Source organism: Dermatophagoides pteronyssinus, unplaced genomic scaffold (genome assembly GCF_027571235.1).
Source record: "Dermatophagoides pteronyssinus isolate colony J.1.1.1.1 unplaced genomic scaffold, Derpt_VIB-CSIC_2022.12 sq0018, whole genome shotgun sequence".
NCBI classification, from domain to species: domain Eukaryota; kingdom Metazoa; phylum Arthropoda; class Arachnida; order Sarcoptiformes; family Pyroglyphidae; genus Dermatophagoides; species Dermatophagoides pteronyssinus.
Window position 1 is genome coordinate 16,397 of NW_027461542.1, and position 17,900 is coordinate 34,296.

The following is a 17,900-nucleotide window of genomic DNA, read 5'->3' on the forward strand; positions in this document are numbered from 1 at the left end:
AATTATAATTGAATGCAAATCGAATTTGATAATTGTTTTGTTATGTTTAATTAGCATTCAATTCTCAGTGTGCAATAATTTTACAAGTACATTTTGTTTGGGTTGGCATTTTTATATCAAATTAAAATCAAATTTCAAAAAAACGAATTCTCAATAACGATGACGAACTGATGACCATTGATTAGCAGCAGCCGTACTGTTCAATGATTGATGAAGCAACAGCGGGGAAATCATGCCCATATTGGTTGCGGTGTCATTCGAAATGGCGGCTGAATATCCGCTGCGCTGAATCATTCGTAATGCGGCCGGATCGTTCAACGAAACGATGGTCGGTGTCTGTTGTGCAGCAGCTGCCACCACCGCTAATCGGGAGGCAATATCGATGGCCGGTTTGCGTATGACCAGTTTCAGTATGTAGGGATAGCCGAATGAACCGATGTATAGGACACGTTCGTTTGGTGAATCGGATTCTCCTTCCAAGGCTTCCGATATGAACGAATTGACGCCGGCAACCGAATGTAAGGAACCCAATATATTGCCATTGGCATCCAATTCCAATATCAGACCATAATTGTTGCCTATGTTCTGTTGATAAAACTGGAAACTGGTTTTCATTTGGAAACCCAATCGTTCTAATTGTTCGTTTTGATATTCCTGACCAAGTTGTTCGATACGGTTGCCCATTTTGGCATAAATATCCAGCAATTCCTTTCGTAGATATGGTTTATCCGACATGAAATCCAATAGATTTGGTTTGGATTGATTGCGTGCATTGACGATTGGCATCCAATAGGTTTCTTTTGTTTTGTCGGCCGATCGTATCAGATGATCCGATTCACCGGGAAGGTTTTCCACCCAAATTTCGGATGTTCCTTTTTTCGGACCTTTGTTTTCATGAATGAAATCATGAATGACAAAGTGGTAATGGAAAAAAAGATTTTGTTAAATTAAATTCTTTTTTTGGCTTTGAAAATGGTTCAATTGTTTGCTTCACGATTGACTGAATGTCACTCAACAACAAAATTAAAAAAAAATTCAATTGTCATTCAAAATATCATCACCATCATTGATAATCAAACCGGAGAACAATCAAAAATCTAAATCTAAATTCAATTTATATCACAAAACATCAAACACAATCAACTTTTTTCTCCCAAATCAAATCGAAATGACAATTCCCAATGTTAATGATATGGTGTCTGTTCAGAACAAAAATCTCACTGTGTTTTGAAATAAAAGAAACAAAAAATGATTTTGATTTGAAACGAATCCCGGAAGATTTTTTTTTGGCGAAAAGATTGCATTCTTAACAAAAATTGTGATGAATCACTTCATTGGACTAACCTGCAATCGAAAAAATGTAAAATATTCGATTATCTTGGTGAGAAGAAGAGGGGACAATCATGATGACAACCAAACAACTGACAAAACAAAGAAGAGGCTATTATTAGAACCGAAAAGGATTTCGGCTAATGACCATAGAAGAGATAATCATCCATGATGATGATGATGATGATGATTATCATCCGCCTGAATGAATGAATAACAAAAAGATAATATTTTGATTGTCTTCTCTCTCCCTCTGCATTGTGAAATGGTCAAACAACAAACAACAAGGCAGCGCATCACCCAAACACAGCAAACAAATGGAAAGTGAACCAATTCCACTACTGAACTATGATGATGTGAAATGCATCCACATATCATATAATGCCCCTATGTGAATCAAATGTTGGCCAAACAAAAATCCCATCATCATAATCATCATGGTAATTGTTACGGAAATCACCATTGAAACTGAAACTGAAAACAGCCCAAACCTACCTTTAATGTAATATTTCAGTACTTTTCGGGAACTGAATTCAGCAACCAATAAAGCCGTTCGGTCATCGGTAATTTCGATGGAAGTAGGGTACCATAATTTATCCCATATTATTGAATACTGGCCGCTACCGGTATCATATTGGGCAACAAATCCGGTGGTATCCGGTTCAATAACCATGGCTGTCCATTGAGTAAGATCTCGTTTGGCCGATGCAATGGTTACATAGACCATATGACCACCATTACTTCCAGCACCTTCATCCAATACTAAATGTCCCATATATTTACCACCGATCTGCTCCACCGATAATAATGGTGTCAATTGAACACGGTCATCCGAATCGAAATGTATGGAATGTAAGCCAAGATATGCATCAACAAAATACAGCACACCATTACTGTCAACACGAACACCCAATGGTCGTCCACACAATGATGAGTCCCATGATTTTTTTTCGCACATTTCATTATTTATTTTGGCTATACGTGTAGCATTACCGGTACGAAGATTACCACGCCAAACAGCACCACCGGCCGTTCCAGCATAAATGAAATCTTTATGAATTGCCAGCGATGTTGGCCCAACGATTTGTCCTTCAAACAACCGAGTAGCGCCGGCCAGCAAATTGTTTGGTTCCAATGCACCGCTAAATGAATCTGGTAAATCGAATCTGACTCAATAGAAAAAATCAAATCAATCAATCAATGCTGCTCTCTTGCATATGCTTACTTGTATGTGACAGGAATGTTGGATGAGGCGCCGGACAATGCAGCATTCAACGAAATTGGTACTGCTGCCTGTGCAGCAGCCATCAAAGCAGCAGGTGATGATGCCACTGTTCGTGCTTGGTGGGAAAGACTTTTCAATGCAGTCATTATTGGCAATGCGGATGATGAATCCGGTGTTAACAATGAGAATTTTGATGAATGATGATGATGATGATGGTGAGGATTGGATGCGGCTATTGCAATTGGTGCCGGTACATAATTGAATAATTGTTCGGTTGGTGCAACACTTGTGCCCACGATCGATGATGCCGGTGTTAGATTATATTTCTGAAATACTAACGGTGATATTGGACCGATATTACTAGCGGCGCCAGCAGCGGAAATTGGTCGTTGTACATGAGATCTTCCTCCGTTACCGCTACATTGGCCATTACGCATCATTAACATCAACGTCATTGCGATGATCGCAATAACAATCCTGGACAGGTAATTCATTTTCACTCAATTAATCACCGAAAAAAATCTAAAAGAATGTCGTGCACAGGAAAATTGAATCATACAGTTTGTGAAAACTTTTCAGCTTCCAGTTTGCCTCTTTTATAGCTGTTGTTCAACGAGAGAGAAAGAGAGATAGATGAGGCAAATCACACCGAAACAAAGGAAATCTTTCTCTCTCCTGGTCGTTCTCTTTCCAATGCAAAAAATGGCTTGTCTTTGGTTGGTGTGTATGTTTCTCCGTTTGTGGATGGCGTCAAGACCACACCATACTAGATCCAAGTTTAAGCAGAAACAAAATGACAAAAAACGGGCGGAAGAATTGTTGCGCGGATTAGCGGTTCGATGATTTTTTTGTTGTTGAAAAATTTGATTTGAAAAAATGAATCATTATCACTTACAATGATAATGATTGATGATCATCATCAGCACATTCACTCATTCACTGTGTGATGATGATGATTCCAGTGTAGTTCATTCAATTCGATCGAAAAACACTTTAATGATGATGATGACACACAACTAACAACAGAATCATCCATTGAAAACCGAGATGAGGAACAGGAAGCAGTAATGTTTGAAAAACATGATTGAAATTTTATGAAAAGGCAATGCCAAATGAACAATCAACCTAAATCATCATGATCGACATTTTGGTTATTTTCATTTTCATTTTTCTTCGAAAATAACAAAGCAAAATCATATCCTCCCTAGGTTTATTTATTTGAGGATCTGCTTTTTTCGGTTTTTTGTTCAAGAAAAATTATGAAAATCATGAAACAAAACTAAAAAATTCAAAAATCCCATTCAAACATTATTCAAATTAGGCAAGAAAGAAAGGATGGTGATTATAGCCAAACAAACAAAAAACATCATCATTTTGCCTTTATCATGTCAAGATTATTGTGATGATCAACTGATCTCTCCCTTCAAACATCAAAAACAAATCCGATTGTCTTTTTGTTTTCTTCATTCAACAACCAACATGAACAAAAACTAAACTAAAACTAATTTGCAAAAAATTGTCATTCACCTGATCAGCACAATTGTTTGTTCAAATTCGGTGATAATCAAACAAACAAACTGACAAAATCAGATTAGTTTTGCTGTTAGTTAGGCAAATACGAACTTGTTATTTATAGATTATGTCCACCGCAACATACATCACATGACACGAGTCAAGCAAGTCATTCGGCTTTTCCTGGAACACGCCCGCCCGACCAATTAGACAATGTTGCACGATCAATCGATCCATGATTGATTGATTGACCGCGATCAATATGGTCGGTCGACGATCGATATCAAACAACAATCAAACACACAAACAAACACAGCAAAACACGTTGTAGAAAGCTTCATTAATAATCTTCAATCGAGAAAAATGTTTCATTTTGAAAAAAAGTTTGCCAGTTTCAAGTGGCAATATCATTCATCATTCATCATTACTGTTAATTGTGTTTGAAATGAATGGAAAAATCAAGGTTTTATCATTATCATTAATCAAACAAAAATATGACACTTTTCAATCCAATATAAATCATCATTATGATTGAACCATTTTTAGAAATGCAATCCATTTTCACAATACACTCTATTCAATTTTGAGACAATCACCATCATTCACACACAGACCACGATATAAATAAAATCAATTCAATCAACAATCATCATCATCATTATCTATAAATATAATCCACCATTCACACTAACACAAAACAGATTTCCAAAAGTAAATAAACCATAATTTAATCCACCGACAACAAGATCAGCACAGCACAACTAAACAATCCACCATCACCGTCAAAGTTTGATTATTTTCCAGTTTGCCGAAAATTCGAAAAAATCGATTCACAAGTGAAAGTTTTTCCGACCACCACACACACTGTCCGATCATTAGAAAGTAACATGAATCCGAATCAATCATAATTCATTGACCAACCAAACATTGTTTCCCTTTCTTTTTCTGGATTGAATATATCACACTCACTCATTCACATATGGACATGATCATAATGATGATAATGATGATGACAATAATAACATGTAGAAAAGACATGTATAATTTATATAGCCAATCATCATCATCATCATCATCATCTCAAATCAAATCGATTTTCTTCAATCCGATCATCACTTCCGCAGTGTGTATGTCTGATCAGTCTATATATAAAAGCAATCCATCTTTCTTTATGTAAAATGTCTTTGTTGTTGTTTTCATTTTCTGTAATCATGCTTTATCGTTTGGCCAAATAATAAGCAATTCGGAAAACACACGTAAATAACTCATTCAAAATCATTAGGCAATTTGCTACTCGTGTTTGTTTGATTGAATCAACCCCACCTGTTGGTCGATTTTTGAGAGAATCCAATAGCGACTGACAACAATATCCTCCCGTATGGATACTTGACAATCAATCAATCAATCACCCATAATGGAAAGACATTGAAATAAGATTTGCTATAAATAAATGAGGCCTTTTGTACTGAAAAGAACATTATTTGAAATGAAAATGATATCATATCATTCATTTATTTGGTGATTATCATCATCAATGTCTATTGGCTTGATAATTACGTAAACCATACACCCATAGAGTGATCATTTTCTTTTCTTTTTCTCGTCATCAATAATGTCGATCATTGAATGAATGAATGAATGGCTGGAAATATTCGTACATTTCAATTGGAAACATTTGTTTTCATTTTTACATTTGCCAGTACTATTGAAGATGTTACCATCCAATTGGCGGCACAGGATAAATTCTGCATGAACAGGCTCAATTCCACCCGAATTTGTTCGCATCTCTCCACTATCGATGAACATTTTCAACATTCAAGCGACGTTCTGCTAATGATCAAAGATGAAGTTCTGGTTCAGGTCACCATGTTCAACCTATATCAAACGTTGATTGCAACCATACCGCTCTTGTTTACATCATTATTCATCAGTTCTTGGGCAGATCGCCATCGAAAATCGGCAAAAATTCTTCTTAGTTTGGCCACGTTCATGTGCACAATGGAATCGATATCGTTGTTGGTGAACATCATCTATTTCAATTGGAATGTGTATTTTATGCTAATATCTTATGTATTCGTCCCTATGGTTGGTGGTGCGCAAGTAGTGGCCATGACCGTAATCGCTTATCTCACCATAATAAGCCGAGATCAACAGCGAATCAAACGTTTTGCCATCTTGGAATTGATTGTTATTGTAGCCGGACCGTTTGGTGTTTTCATCGGTGGTCTTTTGATTCGTCAAGATCTGTTCCCGTTGACCGAATGGGCTCATCATAATGGTCAATTACATAACTATCATTATGTGGTATTGACGGCATTATCATTGAAAGCATTCTCAATGTTATATGTTTTGTTTACTGAATTTCGTAAACGTCCAAAAACAATATCCAACCACGACGAATCTGATCCATTGATGATTGATAAAAAAGCTGACAAAATGAAAAGAAAAAGTCGAAAACATCGTCTACGAAAGTATTGGAAAAGTATTGGTGATATTTTCGTCATGCAAAATATTAGCGAATCAGTTCAGGTTTGTTGTCGTCGTCGCCAAAATCAGCGTCACATTTTCATATGGCTTCTGTTGGTTGCAATGACAATGGTGTCAATGATACGTGTTTCGCTTGGTGCCATTGTTTTTCAATTTGTACAGAAAGTATTCTTATGGGATGCTAGCATGTATTCCACTTATAATGCCGTGCTTTATATTACCACGCATATGTTTGGATTGATGGTGGTAACCCCCGGTCTTACCAATCTCCTGCATTTGTCCGATTCATCCATCATGATGATAGGATTATTATCACTGATGGCACAGAATTTCCTACGTGGTACCATTATTAATGTTTGGGTGTTTTTCCTATCATATTTATTTGGATCACTCACCAGCTTGGTATCGGTTTCGATTCGCGCCCAATTATCCCGATTGATTGCCGCCGATGAACAATACCGTTTATTTGGACTGCTGACAATGATGGAAACTATATCGCCATTATTTGGTGTTTCGATTTTCACCCAAATATTCAATCAAACAATATCCTATTATCCTGGATTTGTTTTTCAATTTTCCTGCTTCATTCTTTTGCTGCCTATCATTATTGCCACGTTTATCAACTTCTATCTTCCTAATCATCAAAATGATAATTATAACAACAACAACCAAGACGACAATATCATTAGCACCAATACGGCTTTACAGGATGATGTTTAAATGATAAATGATAAATGATTCAAATTCACCACCAATAGATGGCTTGTTTGTACTTTTTATTTGTTTTTGATAAATAAATTAATTTGCTGCAATTCAAATTCAGCACACCAGATGACACCGATCATGCAATCGTTTGCTTGAAATTGAAAAATGAATGCATAAAAACTTGGCTGCTGAAAATTTTGTTAATGGTTTTCCGAGTAAAAACATCGGAAAATAGCCCCAAATTTTGAGTGGGTGAATCGTCAAGTACCGGATGCTTGTATTGTGTACAGGAATTAGGGAAAAGGGAAAAAACAAATTTGAAATCAAAATCACTGATGATCACAGGGTTAGAGAATTTTGTTGAATAAAACATTTTGGCTTGATTGAATTGTTCGATTCAATTCAATTAATGGGATTAATGAAATAATGAAATAATGAAATAATGATTTATTCAATATATCTTCCATTTTCCAATATCATGTTTCCAAAAAGCAAGATTAAAAGATCAGAATGGTAACCAAATATCCATCTAAACAAAGTGTTAAATGATGACATGAGGAATTTCTTTGCTTCTGCGTTTGTGTTGAATTGGTGCAAAATTAACCAACTGTTATTGCATTTAGCATTTCCAATGTGGGTGAAGGTTAACACTCATCCCCATAGGCATCGGCATTGAAATTTAATTTTGCAAAAATTAATGAAAAATTTCCATATTTCAATATGGTGAACAGAGAAAGTGCGAATGTGTTGTTTGTTTCCGGTTGGCTGTTTGACGATGAAATTGGTTGATTCAGTCAATCATTTAATATTAATGCTGAAATTTCCCTTGTTTTTTGCCTAAATAATAATCAAGTGACCAAAAAGATGACGATAAAAAACATGTTTTCAAAATGAATGCGCGTTCAAACAAAAAATAAAATGACAAAAATGTTCATTATTTTATCCGCAAAACAATTGTCATGCAATGTTATTTTGTAGGGATTCGCAGTTATTATATGGCCATTCATTCCTTCGTCACTGTTTTCCGTGCTGCTATTTTTCAATTCTGTTTTTCGGTTAGAACAACTTTTCCATCGGTACATGTTCCCATTGGGTTAATAATTTTTGTTCAGTTTGGTTTTTTGATATTTAGGATGAAGACGCAAACTTTTGCTGTTCATCATCATTTCCTTTCGTTTCGTTTGTTTGTTTTTTGATCAATATTTTTTTGAGAAAAATGAAAAATTTTTAATTATAGTTTTTGGTTGAACAAATACAGTCCAATCAACCATGGATTACTGCAACAACGAAACATTGAAACAATTTAAACCGACAAAAATTATCGATTCATTTGAATCGGTAATCTATTTGTACAAGGTTTTTGTACCAATACTATTGGCCGGTTGTCTATTGAGTTTGATACTGAATACATTATTGGTCATCATTGGCACCATTATTCAATCCAAATTATCACGTTCAAATCGTTCCCGTTCACCGATTCTATTGTTATCGTTGAATTTAGCTGCAACCGATAGCATTGCCTCCTTTTTGATGGGCTTTGGTTTATTGATAAATTCCTATTTGCCGGTTGTATTGAATGTCAATCTAACCAATGTATGTTTCAATTTGATATTGGAAATATTTCGTCTCTCAGCATTGATTGCTTCGGCATTGCATTTGCTGGCATTAGCATTGGTTCACTATAAAGGCATTGTTAATCCACTTCATTATCGGTAAGTTTTTTCATTTGTTTCTATTCCATTCGGTCCAGCATATATCAGCTTAACTTTGCAACCAAAAACACGCAAAATTTATTTTCCCTCGTTCAAAGAATTTTGCTAATCTTCCAAAAGAAGGAATTTCCACGCGAAAATACAAAAAAATAAAAATTAATGATGTTTTCATGTTTTATACAAATCTTGAAATCGAATTGCCATATTAAATAAATTTCCACTCTTAATTAATTAATGGCTGTTGTGTGTTTTCTTGGAAAAAAAGATTTTCTCTCTTTTTTCTCATACATTATTCCTACCAAAAATCACATCCTTTCCACAAGACTATTTCGTGATGAGGATTTTTCATTGAAAAATTCAATAAAAAATGAAATTATTATAATCGTCATGATCATCATTGGTGACAATTTTCATTTTAATGATTGCTTGTTCCAGATGCCATCACTTTTCTCCCCTTTTGTTGGTGTTTGAGCAAATTCATTATGACGGATATTCACTTTTATGATCTGCAAAGTCGATTTGTGCGTGTGACAGACGTAATTTCTAGCCATGTTTTCAACAACAACAACAATGAGAGGATTACTTTTTATGATCAGCAACACTGCTATTTTTTATGATGCTCAATCGATTGATCATCGATGATTATATTGGCCATAAAATTGCTCCCTCTATTATAATATTAATAATTTTCAGCAATTTATGATGCTAAAAAACTCTATCCAAAGGATCGGTCAATATTAAAAAGATCATTTCATTTTCAAACAACAACAATACCAAACCATATGGCATATTTTTTGTGAAAACAATTTTTATTTCGTCATTAATAATCAAAATTTTTAATGATGATGATTTTCATTGCCATTTGCTGCATTCTTATCATAATGATAACTATCAAGTGATCATCAACCAAACAAACAAACAAAAATGTCTGGCCAAAAAATGAAAAAATTCTAGAGAATTTCATTTTTCTTTCGAATCATTACCATTGTCAGTCATTTGGTGTATGATAAAGAATTCTGAATTGAAGACAATGTTTGTCATGCATTGAATGAAACGTTTTTGATTTTCATATCATTTTCTCATCATCATTATTGACGACAACAACGTGGTTATCAAAAATTCTTTTGACACATTTTATAAGATGTGAGAAAGGCATCGTTTTTGAAATATTCATTATGTTATTTAGATTTTTCTTTTTTCATGCCTGACTTGACTATGTTGTTGCATGGAAAAGGCCATTCCATAATCATAATGAAGAAAATTAACATTTTTATTACTTATTAGGATTTTTTCTTTTTCGTGGCCGTCCATATTGATCGATGAATGTGTGTTGTGGCCATCGCACAATTATTCGGAAATTTGCATACAACTCTCCATAGGTTTGTTCAATGCCCACAAACCTCTGGAGAATATTTTTTATTTGAAACAAAATTTGAACCAAAAAGTTTTATTTTTCCGCACAAGTCGATTGTTTTCATCATTAGCTATGTTACATTATTTATTATTATTACGATTAGCCAAAAGCAAGCTTGCCGAATCTTTTTCGGGATAATTTCGTGGTTTGGGTTGCTTCAAATTTTTGTCAAAACATTCTTCACATTTAGCAAAAAAAAGAATCCGATTTCATGATTGTAATTTGTCTTTTTTCGAATGTAGAACATGTTATCAATATTTGAACATCTACACTTCATTCTTAGTCCTGTAGTCTCAATCGATTCACGATAAACGATTCAGTTTCTTTATTTTTTTTCTCTCCCCGAACACGATGAATCAATAATGAAATTGAATGATATCTTAGTTGTTGTTGTTCACAAATTATTGTCGAATATCACACACACAACAAAATGTCTCGTGAGATTATATAACAACAACCAAATTTATTCAATTTCAATTTCTCCAGAAAAAAGTTATCAAGATCCGAATGTGATGTAAGGGAATTTGCTTTATAATGATAAATTAGTGTTTGTTGCAACACATTTCTCTGGTCACCATACTTTTTTGTGCACGACACTCTCGAGAAGCTTCGCTTCTCGTGTTTATTATATAGATTAGGATTTTTTCTTTTTCGTGGCCGTCCATATTGATCGATGAATGTGTGTTGTGGCCATCGCGCAATTATTCGGAAATTTGCATACAACTCTCCATGGGTTTGTGTGTGTGTGTGTTCAATGCCCACAAACCTCTGGAGAATATTTTTTATTTGAAACAAAATTTGAACCAAAAAGTTCTATTTTTCCGCACATTGTTTTCATCATTAGCTATGTTACATTATTTATTATTATTACGATTAGCCAAAAGCAAGCTTGCCGAATCTTTTTCGGGATAATTTTGTGGTTTGGGTTGCTTCAGGGAAAATTCTTATCATCCTCATTTGTATTTTTATTCTTATTTAATTGGTTTATGGGCACAATGTCAACTAAGATATTTTTTGCTAAATTGATTTTCTACAGTAATGACCAATTTGTTTTGAGAAAATCATTTTTCATTTCATTTTTCTTGTTTAAATTGAATTCGATTTTTCCTATTATGTTTCGTCTGGGATCACGTAATAAATTGAAACAAATCAAAATCAAATCAAAATTTAAATCGATATCGACCAACCAACATTAAGAAAAGAAAAGAACATCACATCTTCCAAAAAAAAAGAATCCCATTTCATGACTGTAATTTGTCTTTTTTCGAATGTAGAACATGTTATCTATATTTGAACATCTACACCTCATTCTTAGTCCTGTAGTCTCAATCGATTCACGATAAACGATCCAGTTTCTTTATTTCTGAACACGATGAATCAATAATGAAATTTGCTAGTTGTTGTTGTTGTTCACAAATTATTGTCGAATATCAACACAACAAAATGTCTCGTGAGATTAAATAACAACAACCAAATTTATTCAATTTCAATTTCTCCAGAAAAAAGTTATCAAGATCCGAATGTGATGTAAGGGGAATTTGCTTTATAATGATAAATTAGTGTTTGTTGTTATTATTGGAGGGGAAAATATGAAAGGCAAAGTAAAATGTCAATAATTCATGAAGAAAATTGTTTTTGCAATTAATTTTATCAATATCATAAATGCATTGGAAACAATCCATTTATGATGTTTTCAATTCCATTATAATTTGTGAAAGTTTGTATTGATATTTCAATTTGCGATAGGTCCATGATTTTTTGCTCTCAACATCGTACGCGTAGTATCTATTTGATGTCGTTTATTTGTTGGCTATTACCGGCTATTGTGATTGCATCATACTTCAGTTCAATACCTTGCCAAGGTAATTTGCGATTGATTATTTTTCAACCATATTCTAATCAACGACAACACCAACAGGATTTCAACATGAAAATTGTCGTTCGGATGTTATCCTCACATTTCGTTTTCGTTTTATGATAGTGGTAGCATTTTTCCTGCCATTAGTATTGATGCTATATCTTTACACAAGAATTTTCATCATTATCAAACGACATCAAAAACAACGTTTATTGAATCTGAATCAATCTGGCGGTGATAGGAGAAAATTAATGATGACAATCAAATCGAAAAAGGATTCAACAACAATGTCCAATGTGAATGACACTCAAATTAATGATGATATAAGGAATGATGATGGCAAATTTTCTCGAACCGATATTCGTCCTACGTCTTCCCTATTAATCAAAAATCATTTTGATGACCAATTTTTCATCAACAGTGGTGATAATGATCAAGATCAAACTGCCCGATCTATCGTCAAATATAATGATAATAATCAAAAAGATTATCGTACGGTTGTGGAAAAATTATTTACCAATTCCTCTCCATCAACAACAACAAAAATTACAAACGATCGTTGTATTGCAACTGATGATAACAATAATAACAATAATGATTATTATTCATCTGAAACAGGAGTTGTTGATGATAATTTATCAACCATAAACAATAGCACAACTAATGGACAACATTATTTGAATAGATCGATTAAACGACAACATGGTGCCGTATTAATCTCTAATACTAGTAATGGCCTAATAGCACCGAATAATTCATCACCCTCAAATAATGCCAAAGCATTGATAACAACATTATCGATATTAGGCACATATATACTGTGTTGGATGCCAGCCGTATTGTATCTTGCACTAACCTGCATTGATCATTGTTATTATCCAATCATTATGCTTAGTTATCGTTGGCGTGTCATATTCAGTTTCATAACGAATGGTTTAGTCATTTTGAAGGCTATCATCGATCCATTTATCTATACTTATCGTATGAAAGAGATGAAAAACGCATTAAATAGGTAAGTGCCTAATGCTACTCTTTTCTCTCAGTTGATCAAATTCATTATTCTAATCTCAACTTGAACACATCCAACCGAGCAAGGCGTGAAAAAAATCTAATGAATTTAGCAATTTAGCAAAATGCTAGTTATTATTACTACACAAAACAACCAAACAAAAAGAAAAATTTGTTCAGTTAATGTTGTGTAATCATCATCTTCTTTTTTTCTAGTTTAATGCATATTGAGAGATAAGGTTCGGATTGAAATTGAGTGAAATTGTGGACATTAAAATTATGATCACCATAAATAGTACAATACCTCTTCATAAATATCAAGGGTGAAAAACGATTTGTGTTTAGAAATTTTCATTCCACTATACCAGACAATAACTTTGCATTTCCAAGGAATCTTCTATAGAGACGAAATGTTTGTGCAACAAACAAACGATTCAATAATGATCAATTTTCTCACATTTAGCTGCCTCAAATAGATTATTCTCGTTACGCTCATTGCAATTAAAAAAGGGAAGCCAACTTGTTTTACTTTACAATGTTTGTATTTGATTAGATGTCTTTTTAATCCGTTTTCGAAAAAGATGCACTTCAGCATTTTCCCAAAGAAGGAATTAATTTGATTATTAACATGGTCAGATCGAAAGAAATAAAGAAACAGAAACCAAAAAAAAATGTCATTACATAATTGATCGCAAAACAATTTCATTGCTGCTTGCAATATTCTTTTTCTAGATGCCTTTATTTGATCTGCCCATTTGATTGTATACGGAATTGCTGTCCACAACCACCGCCACCATCATTGACCACCACATCAAATCGACATTATGATTCGACATGGTCTCGTGGTATGGACAACTCAAATATTCCGATCAGAATGAAAAAATTACATCATCAACATTCATCATTCTCATCCGAATCACAACGACGAGGGCGACAACAACCCGAAACCAATATTTAATTCATATTCATCACAAAAGTAAGAATCATAACCAAACGAAAAAGGATTCCTGTTTCAAGGGAATATTGTTTGGCTTTTTTGTGTGAAAAAAACCAGACAAAAAATATCGATTTATTCGCTTATATCTATGGCTTTGGTTTCCATAATGGCAAAATGAAAACAAATTCTCTCAAAATCTCTGCTAACTTTATTCAAAGGTAATATATATTTTATGAGAACAAAATATGATTGTTATCCCCTTTCTTTCTTTTTTTTTGGAAAATGAAATTTTTTGACAATAAAAAAATTTTCCATTTCATTTTGTTCTGTCATCATTTTGTCATTAAATGATAATAAGAATGATGATGATGTCAATGCTAAGTAAACCAAAGCTAAAATGACTGAATGAATCCAATTACAGTCCTCAATGCCATGTCACTTGGGTGTTATCGGAAAAATTGATCAGTGAAACCTATCTATGAGAAGAAAGTTTTTTCCAAAACCATTTTGATCAGTCTTTTTACTATTATGATGATGATATTGATTTCATTATTTTATTATTATTGTTGTTGTTCTTTTTTCCATTTAAGATATCCCAACAACAACAACAACAAACATTGTGGAAATCTGATAACTAACTTTGCTATATGTTGTCTCCACTGATTTTAATCATAGTGAAAAGTGAAAAAAAGTGATTGACGATGATAATAATTTTCAATTTTATGATCCTATTGTAAAATCATGTTTTCTTTTTATTAATGATGATATTTTTTAAAATGACAAACAACTATCAGACATATTATTCCATATAAAATGTAATGATTAATAATGATCATTATGGTTGTATGTTTTTCTTAATTTACAATTTACACAATCAATATGATTAACAAATCATCAACCTTCATTCGTACAAGTATGTCGTTTATCAATTTGATTAGCAAACAATCATAATATTTCACTCATTGATTGATTGATTGCAATCTCTTTTCATATCCAAATGAAATTTCTTTTAGCTATTAGTGAGAGTGTTTGACTTGATCATTGATTAATTGCCTTTTGTTTTTGTGAAATAATATCCATCAACAAAGTTAATAGATTTCGTTGGCTAGGTATGATCATCAAATAGTTCTGGTTTTATTTAATTGCCAACATATCCCAAGTTTAGTATTGGCTATAATGATCATATCGATAATACTACCATTGATTTTCGTGTTTGGCTTGGCATCATCCACTGGCATCAGTGATAATGGTAGGAGTTGCTGATTGATTGATTGGATTTGCAAGCTTTTTCTTGTTCGATATTCAATTCAATTAACTCAATTTTCTTCAATAGCTTCGGATAGAATATTATGGAATAAGACTGCCGTTCAGCTGCGTCTTTATCCGGGATCATCGACAGTGAAATTTTTCAATAATCAATATGAAAAACACCAGAATCCTTTTCGATATAAAGTGTTTATACAAGATCTACTCAATAAACAATCTCCCACAACAAATACTGTTAAATATTCACGTCTAATATCGGATCAGTCGCAATATCGTTCGCAACCAGAAACAGGAATTGTTTACAATGCCGATGAATTTGTTTCATTTTGGACTAATTTAACAGATATTGCCAATACTCTCTTCATCATTCAAATACAAATCATCGATCATAATCATCAAACTAATGTTATCAACGCCTTCATACAGCCATTCCAGTCAACGGATACTAATGGTTTTCGAAAAATCCCATTAATCAATTTATCTGATCAACAAAACAATGTTGTTGGTGAAATCGAAGGTAAATATTTCAGAATCTTTTAACCAATATTCACTTTGGATTGGTTCGTTTATGACAGTCAACTATTTGATAATACGTCCATCGAAAGGTGATTTCAATCCATTGTCTGATCATTATGTTTCGATTGATAATATTCGATTTGCTGGTCACCGTGGTACCGGTATTGGCATACGTCATGATTTGTACCTATCTCTACTGTTTTTTGCAAATGATTATTCTTTTTCTCTTTTTCCTACTTTGTTCTAGACCGGAAAAATATATTGAAAATACCATATCAGCATTCAACTATGCATGCAAAAATGTAATTATTATTATTAATAGTATTAATATTATTGATCATCAGTCATTCTTCATTTGCTTTATTTCAACAACAACAGGGCGCACAGATGATCGAATTGGATGTTCAATTATCGCACGATGGTATCCCAATCGTATATCATGATTTTGATATTCGAACATTTATAATCAATGTAATATGAGCATTTATCATGTTGTTTTTGTGTGAGTAAAGCAATATTTCCCCAAAAATCAATAGCGTCATAATGATAGTAAACATGATATGATCCGAATACCGTTGAAAGATATGAGTTTGCATTCACTTCAACAGGTATGATTGTTTTTTGTTTGGCTATTGCAATCAAATTAAATTGAGAATCTATTCAGATATCAACCAATTACATGCCACACATTTCCGAAAATGTATCAATGCTGTTTCAATCATTCGAAACGTTGCAAGATGTTCTCAACCATACTGATCCAAATTGTGGCATAGATGTTGAAATTAAATATCCATCCCAATTAACGGTTTGCAACAAACTAACAAAAATCAGTTAACAATTCATATACCATTATTTATTATCTAGAATCTTCAATATGAAAGTGAATTAGGAATCGAATTGAATCAATATGTTGATCGAATATTGGAAATTTTGTTCAAATTCGGAAATGAAAGGCCAATGTTTATAACATCGTTTCATCCAGATCTTTGTTCAATGTAAGATTTTTTTTTTTTGTTTGATTCAACGCAGAAATTGACATATACACGCAGGATTCGATTGAAACAAAATAAATATCATGTCGCTTTTCTAACATCGGTCAAACAATGGTCAAGAGATCCACGTGATTTTTCTATTGAATCAGCCGTAGCATTTGCACAAAGTATGATGTTCAAAGGTATCGTACCGACTGTTGATGCTCTGCTAACAAAAACAAACGGACAATATCAATATATCGATTATGTTAAAAAACGAAAACTTGGCCTATATGTTTGGGGTAATCGAATCAATAGCCATCAAATTGTGATGAGTCTATTGGATAAGGGTGTTGATTTGCTCATATTTGATCAGTAAGTTTATTTCATTTGGCAAATAACTTTTTTCTATATTTTTTCTCTTTTATCATACTAGCATCGATAAAATAATGAACCAAACATTCACCGCAAATGAAAACGGAATTTTTTCTTGAAACTATTCCGTATTTTCTTTCAAGATTTCGATTTGCTAAGCAAATAAATAAAGAAATGTTTGACTTATGATCACAGATTATCAAATGATTTTGTTCAAATAAACAATCAAATAACTTTGATTGGTGGGCTTTATTTTGATAAAGAATTTTGAAATGTTTTTTTTGAAATTCAAGATCCACTCGGTTCTCTCTCCGATTGTCGTTTCGATTTTTTCGACAACGATTTTTTCGATGATGATTTATGTAAAGATTTCTTTTTCAAAAATTTCTTATGCCAACCAAAATAATAGGAAAGCGTTGCCCCAACAACAAATGCAAACAGAATGGAAGATATGGTGCCAACGATTGTTAATGCGATCGATGTTTTACCCACTGGTTCATCCATTTTTATTTTAAAGGAAGGATTTTTGCCTGCTAATGACATTTTGGTTATTGGAAAAAACAACAATTTTTTTAAATCCTAATC

The 17,900-nt window shown here is 33.2% G+C and overlaps 4 protein-coding genes across 5 annotated transcripts; 3 read left to right on the plus strand and 1 right to left on the minus strand.

Annotated features, from left to right (window-relative positions):
- Positions 1-24: 24 nt before the first annotated feature.
- LOC113795586 (adipocyte plasma membrane-associated protein-like) lies at positions 25-3,368 on the minus strand. The gene is made up of 3 exons (XM_027345779.2): positions 2,555-3,368; positions 1,825-2,495; positions 25-884 (listed from the first exon to the last, which is right to left on the minus strand). The coding sequence occupies exons 1-3, from the start codon at positions 3,046-3,048 to the stop codon at positions 151-153; spliced, it is 1,899 nt and encodes a 632-aa protein (XP_027201580.2). The 5' UTR covers positions 3,049-3,368; the 3' UTR covers positions 25-150.
- Positions 3,369-5,616: 2,248 nt separating this feature from the next.
- Positions 5,617-7,388, plus strand: LOC113795597 (uncharacterized). The gene has a single exon (XM_027345790.2). It carries the CDS (start codon positions 5,705-5,707, stop codon positions 7,271-7,273), a length of 1,569 nt encoding a protein of 522 aa, XP_027201591.2. The 5' UTR covers positions 5,617-5,704; the 3' UTR covers positions 7,274-7,388.
- A 991-nt stretch (positions 7,389-8,379) lies between these two features.
- On the plus strand, positions 8,380-9,054 carry LOC113795556 (uncharacterized). Its single transcript, XM_075822540.1, has one exon. It carries the CDS (start codon positions 8,528-8,530, stop codon positions 8,972-8,974), a length of 447 nt encoding a protein of 148 aa, XP_075678655.1. The 5' UTR covers positions 8,380-8,527; the 3' UTR covers positions 8,975-9,054.
- Positions 9,055-15,012: 5,958 nt separating this feature from the next.
- On the plus strand, positions 15,013-17,504 carry LOC113795557 (putative glycerophosphocholine phosphodiesterase GPCPD1 homolog 1). 2 transcript variants are annotated; one of them, XM_027345744.2, is made up of 12 exons: positions 15,013-15,100; positions 15,276-15,296; positions 15,353-15,436; positions 15,521-15,970; positions 16,029-16,152; positions 16,217-16,271; positions 16,348-16,440; positions 16,506-16,577; positions 16,634-16,774; positions 16,834-16,964; positions 17,019-17,315; positions 17,377-17,504. In XM_027345744.2, exons 1-12 carry the CDS (start codon positions 15,067-15,069, stop codon positions 17,432-17,434), a joined length of 1,560 nt encoding a protein of 519 aa, XP_027201545.2. In that variant the 5' UTR covers positions 15,013-15,066; the 3' UTR covers positions 17,435-17,504. The 2 variants fall into 2 exon arrangements, with proteins under 2 accessions (XP_027201545.2, XP_027201546.2); XM_027345745.2 differs by lacking the exon at positions 15,013-15,100 and having other exon boundaries at positions 15,159-15,296; positions 15,348-15,436.
- Positions 17,505-17,900: the final 396 nt, after the last annotated feature.

Excerpts from the sequence above, each read along its gene's own strand:
- LOC113795556 (XM_075822540.1), top strand. The coding sequence starts at position 8,528 with ATGGATTACTGCAACAACGAAACATTGAAACAATTTAAACCGACAAAA.
- LOC113795597 (XM_027345790.2), top strand. The coding sequence starts at position 5,705 with ATGGCTGGAAATATTCGTACATTTCAATTGGAAACATTTGTTTTCATT.
- LOC113795586 (XM_027345779.2), bottom strand. The coding sequence starts at position 3,048 with ATGAATTACCTGTCCAGGATTGTTATTGCGATCATCGCAATGACGTTG. Across the intron at positions 2,496-2,554 it reads AACATTCCTGTCACATACAA|ATTCGATTTACCAGATTCAT; the intron begins GTAAGCATATGC and ends CTATTGAGTCAG. Across the intron at positions 885-1,824 it reads ACTGAAATATTACATTAAAG|GTCCGAAAAAAGGAACATCC; the intron begins GTAGGTTTGGGC and ends ATGAAAACAAAG.
- LOC113795557 (XM_027345744.2), top strand. The coding sequence starts at position 15,067 with ATGATTAACAAATCATCAACCTTCATTCGTACAA. Across the intron at positions 16,441-16,505 it reads TTCGAACATTTATAATCAAT|CGTCATAATGATAGTAAACA; the intron begins GTAATATGAGCA and ends AAAAATCAATAG. Across the intron at positions 17,316-17,376 it reads GATTTGCTCATATTTGATCA|CATCGATAAAATAATGAACC; the intron begins GTAAGTTTATTT and ends TTATCATACTAG.